General features: G+C 43.9%; 1 protein-coding gene across 1 annotated transcript in view; it reads right to left on the bottom strand.

Annotated features, from left to right (window-relative positions):
* Nucleotides 1-755: 755 nt before the first annotated feature.
* Nucleotides 756-15,016, bottom strand: part of Gipc2 (GIPC PDZ domain containing family member 2) — a 60,201-nt gene continuing 45,940 nt past the window's right edge. Inside the window, exons 4-6 of the mRNA XM_041650752.1 lie at nt 13,827-13,933; nt 9,922-10,003; nt 756-1,703 (exon numbers count right to left, since the gene is read on the bottom strand). Of these exons, the coding sequence (XP_041506686.1) occupies nt 1,555-1,703; nt 9,922-10,003; nt 13,827-13,933 (338 nt within the window). The 3' untranslated portion in view covers nt 756-1,554. The remainder of the gene's footprint in view (nt 1,704-9,921; nt 10,004-13,826; nt 13,934-15,016) is intronic.

The following is a 15,016-nucleotide window of genomic DNA, read 5'->3' as shown; positions in this document are numbered from 1 at the left end:
ACGAAAGGACAGCGTTATGTCGGCATTAACCCCGCATGAAGAAGGTATTACTTCCGCTTTCCTAGGACACACACACCCCCCACCCCGGTTATGATTTCTGATTCCTGCCACCGTGCCCAGCATCTTCCATCAAATATGCGAGAGTGCCTGGCCACGCCGTCTTCCACTTATTAAATGATCTGTGCCGGAGTCATTTATTTCCATTCCTCTTACATCCGTGCAGTGGCCGAGAAGAGTGAGACTGTCATTTCCCCTCTATCTTCTCAATGAAGTAAGGGTTAGAGCAAGGGTGCTACAACTCCGAAATAACAGCCTAACGCACTTCTCCTCACTCTGCCCGCCTCCTGCATTTCCACCAGGGGGTCAAGTTCTGACAGCATTTCCTCCAACGCTTAGGAGGCTGAAAGCGATTGCTGCTTAAACCCCATACTCACACGCCAAAGACAGCATCTCAAACCTAGTTATTTTCTGAGCAAATATGTTTCAAAATAAAAATTCTACAAATATAAATCCTGGCCTGGAGGCCTTAGAAAAGTTAGCAGGAAAGAAGCTATAGATAAAAACAGAACTAATACTTTTAAAAGTCTGAAAAGAACAAAGCAGCACACGTGCGTCTTCCTGTCACTTTTCTATCTTGAGATCCCACTTGCCCCAGCCCCTCACCTCCAGCCCAGCACACACATAGACACACACACACACACACACACACACACACACACATTTGTGCACACAGCACAAACTCCAACCAATTGTTATTAAGAGTAATTATATATATTTTTTATTTGAACAATCAACCTTTGTTTTACAAAGAGAGTCCTAGGAACCAGTAAGCCAAAGCAAACTCTTCCCTGCTCCTTTAAAGATGAAGACCACGCTTCTGGACTGTGGCAGACACTGTATTTCACCTTCTAAATGTAACATAACAAAATAAAGATGTTACAAGGTAGACCGAACTCTGAGCCTAATTCCCATCTATTAAGATTTTGAAGAAAGGCGTCTGGAGAGATGGTTCAGCACTAGAGACCACTGGCAGACCACCCACCACCCAGGTTCAGTTTCCAGCACCCTCAGAAAGCTCACAAGTGAGTATAAGTCCAGCCGGAGAGTGATAGACAGTTACAGGCACCCTCCTGTGTCTCCTCAACAATGCATGCACATGGTACACCCATAACCAAGCACATATAGCAACGATAAATACACAATTTTTTTAAAGATATTGAAGGAAAAGATACCCACAAAGCTGTTGTAAGAAACTATGTAATGTGGGAAGTAAGGCATGTCAATACGGTCAAGTCCACCTGTGTAGAAACGCTCCTTCAAAAGTCACTTTTAGAAGCTTTGGAACAAATATTAAAATGGATCAGACTTCAATTTATTTTAAGCATATTGCACAGGAAACTATATTAAACATTATCCATAAATCAAATCACATTTCATAGACTGAATCTCATACACATGGAGCTGAAGTAGAGGTCATGAAGTTATCTAAGAGTCCCCAAGAAGGCTGCCTCCGGAAGTGCTCTGGTCATTTCTGCAGGACGATCATCCACAGCATCATCTTCCTTGTTTTGCATCGCCAATGGCACCCCACACGTCAAACATAAACTCGTCAGGGAAGGCAAAGTCTCCCAGAGTCTCATCAAGGGCCACAGCAAATTCGTCGGGGTTGCTTTTGTCTTTTCCGGCTTCAAACATGGTCGTAGCTGTCAATGACAATTTTTCAAAGTTAAAGAGTCATGCGTCAGCATTGGAGGACTGATCCTGTCCCCACCGCCCTGTCCCCAACCTGAGAGACCATCACTTGGGGAGGCTTTAGCATTCTCTGGTGGCTGTTTTGTTTTGTCTGGTCTTATTTGGTGTGGAGTTTACGCACGTGCGTAGAGAGACCAGAACACAACCTCAGATGTCAAACCTCTGAAATGTCATTCGCCTCTTTTTGAGACTGTGCCCTCCTCACTGGACTGGGGATCACTAGGGAAACTGCTGGTTGTCTAGCCAGCTCCAGGAATCCTCCTGTCTCCACTTCCCCCAACACTAAGTTTTAAAGCCCACACCACCACGCCTATCATTTTTACATGGACTCTGGGGATCAAACTTGTGTTTCCAAGAGAAGCATTTTACTGAGTCCCCTCTGCAAACCCTCCAGCATTCTGATGGATGGAAGACACAGTTTAAGAAAGCTCCATGGCTACCCTCACCAGGAACATCAGCACACACAGCCCCTGACTTCACCACAGGCTAGCACTCTTTGTGTCTTCTATCCATGCCCTACTCCCAGACAGCCGCAGTATACGCTTCCCTCCACGAAGGAATAGTTTACAGCGCACAGCAGTCTGAGTTCTGTGGCATCTTTCCTGATCACCTTCTAAGTTAGGGTAGAAAATTAAGATAGTGTGTGTGGTCTGCCTTCCTAGGAAGACACTCAAACCCCGTGTTCCAGGTCTGGGAAAGAGCATCCCGTGAGCACACTCCCAAAGGACTTTCCCCAGGATCTGAAAGCCCTTGAAGGTCACCTACATTTTTGCCCCACCCCTTATAAGCACTAACAACCATAAAGGATTTTTTTTAATGCCACATAGCACAGCTAAGTGCTGACCTCCTGTGGCCACTCTGAGAATATTTTTATGTTCCTACTGCCACAAAACTTTGACCAATATACAGTTTCCATTAAGTTTGTAAATATTTAAAGAACTTTTAGGTATAAAAATTAACCTATTACATAAAATCTTTATTAAATGTGTGTATTTATATGTATATATGTATAGGTAAGTATATGTGTGTATATGTGTATGTATATAAAGGCAACTGCATATATGGGGTGTGGTGTGTGGGTGTGTGTGTGTGCACGTGCGCATGTGTTACTGGAACTCTATCTAACTCAGGGTCTTATGTATGCCAGGTAGCATACATAGTGCCCTCCAATGCACGTTTTAAAAAAGATGTATCTGTTATTTTTTGTTTGGGTGTTTTGCCAGCATGTATGTTTGTACACCATATGTAGGCAGTGCCTGTGGAGCTGTAAGAGGGTGGTACACCCTGTGACGGAATGTCACACATGACTGAGATGCTCGGTGGGCCAGCTCCTCTGAAACAGCAGCCAGAGCTCTTAACCAATGAGTCGTTTCCAGCCCCTACAAAGCACTTTTTAATAAAAATCTACTCCAGATTTCATTGATCTCAACGTAGAAGGAGCTCTTCACAGTGCGCATGGCTTCACTGACCAAAGCAAGGAACCCAAGGGAGAAATGGGTTCCTCCCTATGAAACATCATTAGTATATAGGACATTTTTGAAAACCAGCATAAGACGCTGTGGGAAAAACAACTTAGAAACTACCATTTGAATTGCCTTCCCACACATCTCTAGTGTTTTTAATGGGATAATTTTTTAAATTCTGAAACTGCCACCAGGTGGTGGTGGCACACGCCTTTAATCCCAGCACTTGGGAGGCAGAGGCAGGGTGTATTTCTGTGAATTTGAGTCCAGCCTGGTCTACAAGAGCTAGTTCCAGGACAGGCTCTAAAGCTACAGAGAAACCCTGCCTTGAAAAAAAATTCTGGCATTCCCATAGATAGTTCCAAAATCCTGCATTGGTATCAGAAAACAATGTAGGTCCACAGGTAGTAACACTGTTGCCTAAAGCTTCCAATTGAAAGTATGACAATGTATCCTTATGTTAGCTCACTCCAGGGGACTCCACAGCTTCCAGCACTTATTCCTTTACAAATAGCATCCCATGGTACTCCATGTGAGCTTAGCTGGTTGAAAAAATCACATTTCACAACTTAACTTCACAACCACTGAAGCGCATTCATCCTCAAAGTTATTTCCTACAAAGACTCATTTGAGGCCAGGTGGTGGGGGCAGGGTGGGGCGTGCTTTTAATCCCAGCACTCAGGAGGTAGAGGCAGGTGGATCTCTGAGTTTGAGGCCAGCCTGGTTTACAGAACAAGTTCCAGGACAGCCAGGGCAACACAGAGAAACCCTGTATCGAGAGAGAGAGAGAGAGAGAGAGAGAGAGAGAGAGAGAAAGAGAGATAGGAGGGAAGGAGGGAAGGAAGGAAGGAAGGAAGGAAGGACATTTTTGAAAACCAAGAAATACTGGAAATGCAAAAAATAAAGGCATCCATTTTTCTGTTAAGATAGGCTCACATTTCTGGATTATATCTCATGTTAATCGTATCTGAGCAACAGAAATTCCTAATAACAACAGCTGACACTCTTCAAATAATTATTTCCCTCACACTTTGCCTCCCTAAGTGACTGATCTCACTACTAATCATGTTTGATGGCAATGGCTTCATGTCAATTGAAGGAATTTGCTACAGATATTTAACTAAACTGACAAGGGACCACTGGGTGATTTCAATGAAATTTTTAGAATATGCAATGGTCTAGATTTCTGAGAACAAGATAAAATTCATTATTTTTTATTAGGTTCTTTTTAAAATTATATATATATATATATATATATATATATATATATAGTGTGTGTGTGTGTGTGTGTGTGTGTGTGTGTGTGTGTGCATGCACATGCATTTGAGGAAGGGAAATCTGGTACACCACAGTGTGGACCTCACGGTCAGAGGACAACTTCAGCTTGCAGGAGGCAGCGTTCTCCTTCCACCACACAGATCCCTAGGACCACACTTGGGTCACCTGGCCTGGTGGGCGTGGTTTTCCCTGCTGGGCCATCTCATCAACCAGAAAACTCATCTTTAACGATCTGGGGTTCTACTGTGTTGGGGTGTTCATTTCGTTCCCCAGATTTTGGGAGTTTTCTCTTATATTAGCTAGAATTTTTCTGTTCCTTTAGCTTTATCTCAGTTCCTTTGTCTGTCCCATGGATTATCAGTTTGGTCCAGAGATCTTGGAAATCTGCGGGCTGGAGTATTCAGTTCTCTTCTTCACTGGTGTCTAAGTGGGATGTGTTGGCCTAGCCAACTGGTCAAGACAGTCTTTCTATTGTTTGATGTAGTATATTGGTGATGGTGTCCACTGTGGTTTTTCTCAGTTTTGTTGCTGTAATTGTTTTATTTATTTTGTGGTTATTTTGTTTATGATTCATTTAATTTTTCATTTCCAATTTTTTTCTTTGTTTTATAGGGTTTTTGAGACAGGGTTTCACTGTGTAGCCATGGCTGTCCTGGAACTCAGAGATCCACCTGTGTGGAAGCCAGAAAATGTGAGCCTATTTCCTGTTGACCAAAGGTCAGAGAGTGGGAACTTACCTCTAGGTCCTTCAAGGTTATTGTGTTTCTACCTCAAACAAAGGTCCCACCTAGATTTAGACCAGAGAGTTCTACTCTCAAGGTTATTGTCAACAGGTGTGGCTAATAGCCAGAGTTTCTACTACAGGAATAAAGAAGTAGATGTGTTCCTACCTCAAACAAAAGTCTAAGGATCCAGCTAAGTTCCAGTTCCTTTATGGAGATAACTTGGGATTCTACCCAGGGAGTGATTTGCCTACAGAATGTTTTGGTCTGTGGTGTGAGCGAAACTAGTTTTGTTCTAGCAACAGAATGTAGCCTGTGACCTTCAACTGGTATGTTCATCGCCTTGTGTCGTGTTGCTGCAGGTTTTTTGTCTTACTCCTACCTCTTGGGGTCAGGGGTATTTAAAGCAATTGGAAATTAAGCACGGGTAAATTTCAGTACTCACTGGAATTCCCTCCCAATACTATTCTATGTTTCTCCGTTTTATTGTTTTTATTCGTGTCTTCATATTCTTTACTAATATTTTCTAAATCCCCATACCCTTACCCTGGCAAGTGGTATTTTTGTTGAGGTTGGTCCCCGACACACCTGCCTCTCCCTCCTGAGTGCTGTCATTAAAAGCATACATCATAGCACCTGGGACATTTCTTTTCTAAAAAAACTTCAATTTTCTTGTTGAATTTCCTTTCCATTTTACTGACTTTCTTTCCTACACTCAAGATTGATTTTATTACTTCATATTTGTGTTTTTATGTATCTATGTATCTTGTGTGAAGTCCCTGGTCATTTTTACAAGCTCTTAAATTCTTTGTCTGACATTTTACCCATTTTAGTTAGTATCTTTGAATCCAACTATTGCAGATTTATGATCTTTTGACTAGCCGAGAAGTGATATTGCCTCGCATTTTATGTTTCTTGTTTTTTCTGTGTTGAGAGGTGTGCAGTTTCATCTGGGGTCTTAGGGAGCAGTTGCTCTTAAGGTTCAGCCCCAGCACAGCTCAGAGAGGAGAAAAATTATTCAAGCAGCAACAACGCAACCAAACAAGGTACAGTGGTGCACTTAGATTAAAACAATTATCACAAAACAGAAAAGGGCAACGTAGACTGTGAGATGAGGTTAAAATTATTTAAGGTTAGCGTAGAAACGAATACGAGAGAATAATACGGTGGAGAGGAGGAGGCCAGAAGAGGCCCAAGGTGAAGGAAACAAAGGGTGAAGGAGAATGCTATAAGAGGGGGTTGAAGGGAAACCTTTATAAAAGAAAACAAAAGTCAAAAGGAGGTCGCCTGATAATGCAAAAACACATAAACAAAACCAGAGAAGTAGTATAAACATAAAAGCTTTAGAAATACAGAAAAGTCACAATATCCTGGCAGAGTAGACAAAAAGGAAAGTGGGAAACAAGAAATAGAAGAACAGAGGGAGTGTGAGAGAGAGTGTGTCTTCTCCTGGGTCCCTTAAAGCCAGGCGAAGTCAGCCACGGCAGCTGAACTTGCAGATGCTTGTCTTCCTTAGTTTATGCCACGTCTATGCCTATGGAGGTCATGTGTCAGCTGTTCCCCTAACGCGTTGTGGAATATTCCTTTACATCGTGTGAGATATGCCACCGTGGTTGGTTTATAAAGAGCCCATTAGCTAGGCAGGAAGAGGCTAGGCGGACTTCTGGGGACAGAGAGCTCTGGGAAGAAAGGAAGAGTCACCAGCCAGATGTTGAAGAAGCAGAATGGGCAGGACAGAGTGACATCAAAGAGTGCAGATTAAAAACATGGATTAATTTAAGGCATGAGAACTAGTTAGGAACAAGGCTAAGAAACTAAGGCCAAGCTTTCATAATCAATAATGAGTCTCCGTAGAGTTGGTTTGGTTTGTGTGTGTGTGTGTGTGTGTGTGTGTGTGTGTGAGAGAGAGAGAGAGAGAGAGAGAGAGAGAGAGAGAGAGAGAGAGAACTGGCTGCTTAAAGAAAAATCTACCAATAAATGGTGCCCAACTTCCAGCCACATACATCCACATAAGGTCTGAGAAAGAAAAAAAAAAAGTTCAAAACACAGAGTCAAATGCAGCTTCTTGGTGACCAAGGTCTCTCAGTAGGCTCAGCTTACAGAGACTGCCTGTGGGCTGGAGCCAGTGGCCAGCACTATGTGCTAAGCTGAGATGCACTGGTGGCTGGCATAGCCATTTAAGATTTGTCTCATGTCATCAGAGAACTCTACAAATGCTTAGAAAATCAGGTCCAGATACACAAAACCTCTGGAAAGGCACAGAGGTTAAAAAAGAAAAAAATATGGGTATAGATAATCAAAAAAAATAGTTTATAAAGAGCAAGGTAAAGTCTCTAAAGAAGAAATAAAATAATATAAAAAGGATAAGCCACACAAAGATGGAAAATACACAGACTGGATCCTACATGGTGTTGTGTTAATTTTAATTTTTTGGATGCAAATGAACAGAGAATGACAGGTACTGGAGACACTGGACTGTGGAAATGACTGCTGAGTTAAACCTCAATACTTCAGGATGCCTGAACTTTAAAACAGAATTCAGGAGATGTATTGCTTAGGGAAAGAGGATATGCTTTTATTTCCACAGAAAACAAAAGGCTGAAGATTCATTCAAAGTTAAAGAGGATCAGGTTTGACTGGGAGAGACGCCCTGAAAATCCTGGCTAAAGACATAAAGAAATAAATGTAGAAAACCTACAAGACAGGTAATATATATTTTACAGCTCAAACTTAAAAAATTATCTTTGGCTGGCTTTTATGTACAATGCATAGTCTATACTTGTGTTAATGAAGATATGTATGTTACCTTTGAAAGTTTGTGTGTTTTCAGAGTAAGGGGACCAGACACCAGTGCAAAGAGGTGGTCCAGGTGATCCGGCCTCTCAGAGTGCCTCTGTTGAAGCTTCCTCAGAGTTCCATGTCCAGAATGGTTTCAAGGCTGCTCACTAAGGTGGTCCAGCCTCATAGACTATTCCAGTCAGGACGACAGATAAGCTTTGTGCTTTCCCATCACATAGACTAGACAGCAAATATTACAGATAGTGTTTCCTGAACTTGACCAATATCTCAGTTTTCTCAGGATTCCCCAAAGATGCCATGGCCCCCAGACAACAGGAAGTAGTCTAGATAACACGATGCCACATTCTTAAGAGGTGGGGTGGGTGTTCCCTTGTCATTCAATGGGTTATGGATGCTTGTAATCATTTAGAGGGGTTGATTTTTTTTTTTTTTGGTTTTTCGAGACAGGGTTTCTCTGTGGCTTTGGAGCCTGTCCTGGAACTAGCTCTTGTATACCAGGCTGGTCTCGAACTCAGAGATCCGCCTGCCTCTGCCTCCCAAGTGCTGGGATTAAAGGCGTGCACCACCATCGCCCGGCTAGAGGGGTTGATTACAAGTTTTTATTGATCAAAAGCTGAACAAAAGAGATTAGATTCAGGGATCTCTTTCTGAGGGTAAAAAAGAGGGATACAGTATAGAAATGATGGTATAAAAGGGTGGATTGTTGAATCCACTTCTGAATAATCACTAGTCTCAAATATTTTACAGTGGTATGGATTTTTGCATATTGATACAAATTTAAAGTGATTTTTGTTATACTGTATTTATGTTACAGATCTAGCATTCTTTTATGTGTTTCAGCTGCACTGCGTGCAGTACCCATGGAGGCCAGAAGAGGGCATCAGACCCTGGAACTGGAGCCATAAGAGGTGAGCTGCCATAGGAGTGCTGGGAACTGAATGCAGCATTAAGAGCACCTAACCTCTGAGCCATCTCTTCAGCACCCAGATTCAGCCATTTTTGAAGACAAGACCCATCTCTGGATTTTTTGGTTATAAAAACCATAAATTTCCCCCATTTTTTCCTACTTAATACAGTTGGAATTAGGGTTTTTGCATTCATTCTGTTTTGCAGTATTTGCTACCAGTAGAGTTTTAGTTGATAAAACAAGAACTTGACACATTCATGGTAACATAAGAAATAACCCAGGGCTGGGCAGTGGTGGTGCAAGTCCTTAATCCCAGCACTTGGGAGCAGAGGCAGGTGGATCTCAGTGAGTTCGAGGCCACCCTGGACTACAAAAACAAATTCCAGAACATCCAGGACTGTTACACAAAGAAACCCTGTATCAAAAAACAAATAAACAAACAAAGAAACAAAAGAAATAAGCTAGGAAGGGCTGGAGAGATGGCTCAGTGGTTAAGAGCCCTGACTGCTCTTCCAGAGGACCCGGGTTCAATTCCCAGCACCCACATGGCAGCTCACAACTGTCTGAAGATCAGTTCCAGGGGATCTGACACTTCACACCAATGCACATAAAATAAAGTTAAATAAACCATAAAAATATTTAAAAAAAAAAAAAGAAAGAAAGAAGCTAGGAAGCACCCAGAAACCCCACTGTTGCGTCATCCTTACTCACGAGTCCTGTATCTTTGTCTTCCTATTTCAGGAATCCTATTAAATTTTTATGTAGCTCTGGCTGTCCTGGAACACAGTGTGTAAACCAGGCTGTCCAGAGTTAAAGGAACGTGCCACCACGCCCAGTTTAGCTAAAATTTTAAGTTAAATTAGCAGTCATCTGGGAAAATCATCTTTTTTTACTGTTTTTATGCTCTTTTGGGTTCCACAATCCTTTTCATCCTGAAGCGTATATAGTTGGCTATCATCTATAAACAACGTGGAAATTACCGTTAACAGTGTGGCCTTACCCAAGTCGATATCTCGAATTCCCATGTACAGTTCGAGGAGATCATCAACCTTTTCGATCGCCTTTGCTTTGGCTTCAGAGGGCTTTAAAGAGAGAATGACAAGATAATGCATTTACACAATAAAATCTCTTGACAGCAGGAAATAGCTGGTCCATTAGCTAATTCTAATGGACATATCTGGAATATACCTTGTAACCTTATAGCTAAATGTAAATCAGTACAGTAAATAGCTGTAGTGTCAACACTAAAGAGAGAGAGAGAGAGAGAGAGAGAGAAAGAGAGAGAGAGAGAGAGAGTTAAAGTCGATAGAAGAGAATATTACAGTCACAGTAAGAAGTCCCTGGAGAGAACAGTTGCACGACTAGAAGTTAGGGTCATGGGCTGAAGGCGTAAGTCACAAACAATGCCACACCAATTTGGGGTTATGATTAATAGGGTGGTATTTATTTAAAGGGGAAAAAACTTACAGATCACTGTCCCAGGCAACAGCCCTCTACGCAACCAGGAAAGGAGTCTAGTCGTCAGCGGAGCAGGAAGTGAAGAGAGAGAGGAGAGGGAAGTGGCCGCTTTTTTAAAGGGAGAGAAACCACGCCCCAATGGGCTGGTACCTCAGCGGTGATAGGCTGGAGGAGTGGGAGGACCTCCCGCAACAATGGGCCACTAAAAGGTTGGGAATCTCCAAACTCCTCTTTGCCTGTGTGTGTGTGTGTGTCTGTCTGTCTGTCTGTGTCCATGTGTGTATGTCTTTGTGTGTCTGTGTCTGTGTATTCCGTGTATATGCACATGTATGACTAATATTAAGAGCTCTCCTCAATTGCTCTCCCTTATACTTTTGAGACAGGGTCTCTCACTGCACCTGGAGTTTACTGATTCAGCTGCAAAGTCCCAGGAGCCTCCAGTCTCCACCTCCCCCGTGTGTGTGAATGCAAACATGAGAAAATGCCAGTGCATTAGGTGTCACTGTATACTTGTGCGGGGAGTGTGGGTATATGTGTTTATATAAGTGTATATACAGAGCTGGAGAGATGGCTCAGTGGTTAAGAGCATTGCCTGCTCTTCCAAAGGTCCTGAGTTCAATTCCCAGCAACCACATGGTGGCTCACAGCCATCTGTAATGAGGTCTGGTGCCCTCTTCTGGCCTTCAGGCATACACACAGACAGAATATTGTATACATAATAAATAAATAAATAAATAAATAAATAAATAAATAAATAAATAAATTTTTTAAGTGTATATACATAAATGAGTGAGCTTTTGGGTGCATGTGTGTGAGTGTGAATCGCATGAGAGGGTGTACTTGTACTGATTCAATATTAGCATCAAACTAGCTCCCTTTCATTATGAGATAGTTTTAATTGACCTATTAATTATGCAGACTATGCAAATGGATGGAATTTTAATGCTTACATTTGAATGGTTTCTTCCTAGGTCCCCAAAGATTGCAGATAGATGTCCTAGCTCCCTTCCTTTCATTGCAGCACCTCATGTACAACAGGGTGCTTAACACATAGTCACTAGTTATATTCACTGTTGGGAAACAATGCTCATCCCCACAGGATGTGGAACTGCCCAGCATGCCCTGCTTCCTCCACACAACGTGTCAAGGCTGCTCATCTTCCTCACAGCCTCATACAGAGAATCAAAAGGGCCTTTTCCTAGTGGCCCACTGCAAGCTGTGCCCACTGATTTTACATTCTCCTACAGAATGTCCTCTGTGCAGGCTTGTGCATCAATTGAAGAGACAGGGACAGTCTTCAGCAATCCACCAGGGGGTAAGATAAGCAGAGGAAAAAGGAAAGGCTCAGCCAAATATCCCCACCCTGTTGAGGCGTACAGAATTCAGCACCGCTCATTCTCCAAACACTCTGACTCTGCCGTGTTTTACAGCTGTGTTTGCCTCTCTGCTAGCTAATCTTAAGCGTGAACCTGATGAGAGGTGGCATTTCCATGGAAACACATCTCTGGGTGCACCTGTGATTAGGGTCTAGATTAGGTCCTCGATTAGGAAGGCCTGCTCTAACTGCGGGCAGCGCTGTTCCTTGAGGGCCAGACTGAATAAAAAGGGGGGAAAGGAGCTGAGCTCCAGCACGCATTTCCTTTTGCGTCACAAGCAGCTGCGCGAACCCCTGCCACCATCCTTTCTCCAGCATGAGGGACTGGGTCCCTGACTCACCATCCTCCTCAGGGTTCCTCAAAACACACAGCATCCTGAGCGACTCCTCACACAGCCCCAAAGATGGCCTTCACCTAGTGGTCTTTACGTATCAGCTCTAACCAAACAGCCCTTCACTGACCCTGGACATTGTCATTCAACAGATTCTAGGGACAGGATCAGTTTGTAAACAGTCACCTACTGGTCACCTGACTCTCCTTTCTGCAAACCTGGGGATCTGAGGGTAACATTCACATACAGGCTGTGAGGGCCCCTGCCTGAGCTCTGCTCCCAGGAGCTGCAAGCCTTGGATGTCACTGCGTCAACTTCATCGCGCACTGTCCTCACTGGGGTGGGCAGACCTGCTCCTGCCCTTGCCCATCCTGATCTCTTCTTTCACCTTCCCCCTCCATTTGTCTCTTCACCTTCTGGCATTTTCCACTCGGAGACTGACCTTTGCCCTGACAGTCAGTCAATAAGTGAAGCCCTTGCTTTCCTCAACCTAAAATAAATCCATAATTAATTCATTGATGCTGCAAAAACTTGAGTTCCTTTGGCACATGAGATTCTAGGCTGGGTGACCGAGACTATGAAATAACAACAGATGAAATTAAATAAAATAAAGATATGAGTCAGCCATATTTGGTGCATTGAGGAAAATTAAGGTTAAGAAGAGCTAAAGGCAGAGAATTGCAACTTGTGCCAGATATTCTGAAAAGACTGTGTGGGTAAGGAGATACACAGGCAGAAAAATGAAGAAGGTGAGAGTACACCAGGAAGGGGGCGGTGGTAACAGCAGCCCTAACACCCTGAGCAAGGGAAACACTGGGAGCTGGTGAGGATGAGCGGAACCTGGCTGCGCCAGAGGGGGTGGCAGAAGGTGGGGGTGGCAGAAGGTGGGGGTGGCAGAAGGTGGGGGTGGCAGAAGGTGGGGGTGGCAGAAGGTGGGGGTGGCAGAAGGTGGGGGTGGCAGAAGGTGGGGGTGGCAGAGGGGGTGGCAGAAGGTAGGGGTGGCAGAGGGGGTGGCAGAAGGTGGAGGTGGCAGAAGGTGGGGATGGCTGAGGGAGTGGCAGAAGGTGGTGGTAATGACCAGAAATATGGGGTCAGGCCACAGCTTTCATTCTTGGGACACAGGAAACCCCCACCTCCCCCAACTTGCATCTCTAGAGGATAATCCTGGCTGCTGTACCCAGCACAGAAGGAAAGGGAGGAGAACAGGGAATGGTCCAGCAGCCTCCAGGTGCCTGGAGTCCCAGTGCATGCAGGGGGAGGTTGTAGGAGTCTGAAATTGTGCAGAGCTGGATCCCCAAGGTGTCCCTGGCAGGAGTGCAGAGCATGAACGAGCAGAGTCAGGCATGACTCGAAAATAGTTTTCTTAGGAGACTGGATATCTAGGATATAGTCTTCTGTCATAGCAGCCTTCACAAGTGCACGTCCTCTGACAATTCAAACGTCCACAGGCAAGTCTAGACTAGTGACCTGCTGGAAGAGGAGACTCCCAAAAGCCTCAGTCTCCCTCCCATGCTTTGCTGTATTTTCCTCTTAATACCTCGGTGGTTTGCAGGAGGAGGAAACACTGATGAGAAGATGAATTCAAAGCACCCAACCTTGCATTTTACTATGATTACTTAGTTTTATTTCTAGCTCTAATAAATGTGCATAACTGTATATGTGCTAATGGAATTGCATAACTGTATGTGTGCATAACTGCATGTGTGCAAACGGAATGGGGACTCACTGAACATGACATACCAGCTCTTCCACGGTAGCAGGACCCTTGGATCTCAGACGAAGAGTCCCTCTTGCAGTACCAATTTTTTCTATCGACGACTTTCCAGCTTTGGTCCGTGGTCCTATTTCTGTAGAGACACGTGAATAGGAAAGGCATGAGCTCAGATCAAATTCCAACGGACTGTGTGAAAGTGGAGTCGTCTCCTTCAGGAAACAAGGCGCAGTTGTGGAAGGTTTGATATGGAGCATGCCTTCCATGGAATTACCTAACACACAGCATGCCCACCTGCCTCCATTATTCTCAGATGGGAGTAACTAAGGGACAGTTGGATCTACTAAGCAAGAGCACACACAGTGAGAAGGGCTGGAAGCTTCAGGGACGAAACCATAGGAGTTGACTTTATTCTCAGAGTCAAAAAGGTGTGAGTGGCCAGAAGGCAGTCAAGAAATCGCATCTGGCCTTGATCTCAGGTTTTTTTTTTTTTTTTTTTTTTTTTTTTTTTTTTTGGTTTGTCGAGACAGGGTTTCTCTGTGGCTTTGGAGCCTGTCCTGGAACTAGCTCTCTAGACCAGGCTGGTCTCGAACTCACAGAGATCCGCCTACCTCTGCCTCCGCCTACCTCTGCCTCCCGGTGCTGGGATTAAAGGTGTGCGCCACCATAGCCCAGCTTTTTTTCTCAGTCTTAAAGAAGAGATGGAGCACAGTAATTTGATGCTTTGTAGACAAAATTCCACCCACTACACGGACTGCCTGTGAGGCCTGTTATCAACCCCATTTTACAAATCAGTGCAGCTGAAATCCAAAACCAAGTCTTGCCAGGCATAGTCGCTCATGACTAATCTCAGCACTTGAAAACTGAGGCAGGGGATTGCTAAAACCATATCATGTGATCCCAGACTCTTCACTCCTTATTCAACAACACTGCAGACCCACTGGGACCAGAAGCTGAAAGAACAAACTCAAAGATGGCAATACCAGGGCTGGAGAAATGGCTCAGAGGTTAAGAGCACTGGGTGCTCTTCTAGAGGTCCGGAGTTCAATTCCCAGCAACCACATTGGCAACTCACAACCATCTGTAATGAGATCTGGTGTCCTCTTCTGGCCTGCAGGCATACATGCAAGCAGAATACAGTATGTGTAATTAAATAAATCTTTAAAAAAAAAAAAGATGGCAATACCAAAGAATGAGGTCAGAAAGAAAAGAGCCTGGA

The sequence above is a fragment of the Microtus oregoni genome, unplaced genomic scaffold (genome assembly GCF_018167655.1).
Source record: "Microtus oregoni isolate MIOR12 unplaced genomic scaffold, Mior012 000000F_ref0000247, whole genome shotgun sequence".
Classification (NCBI taxonomy): Eukaryota; Metazoa; Chordata; class Mammalia; order Rodentia; family Cricetidae; genus Microtus; species Microtus oregoni.
This window is presented reverse-complemented; position numbering and strand designations above follow the sequence as displayed.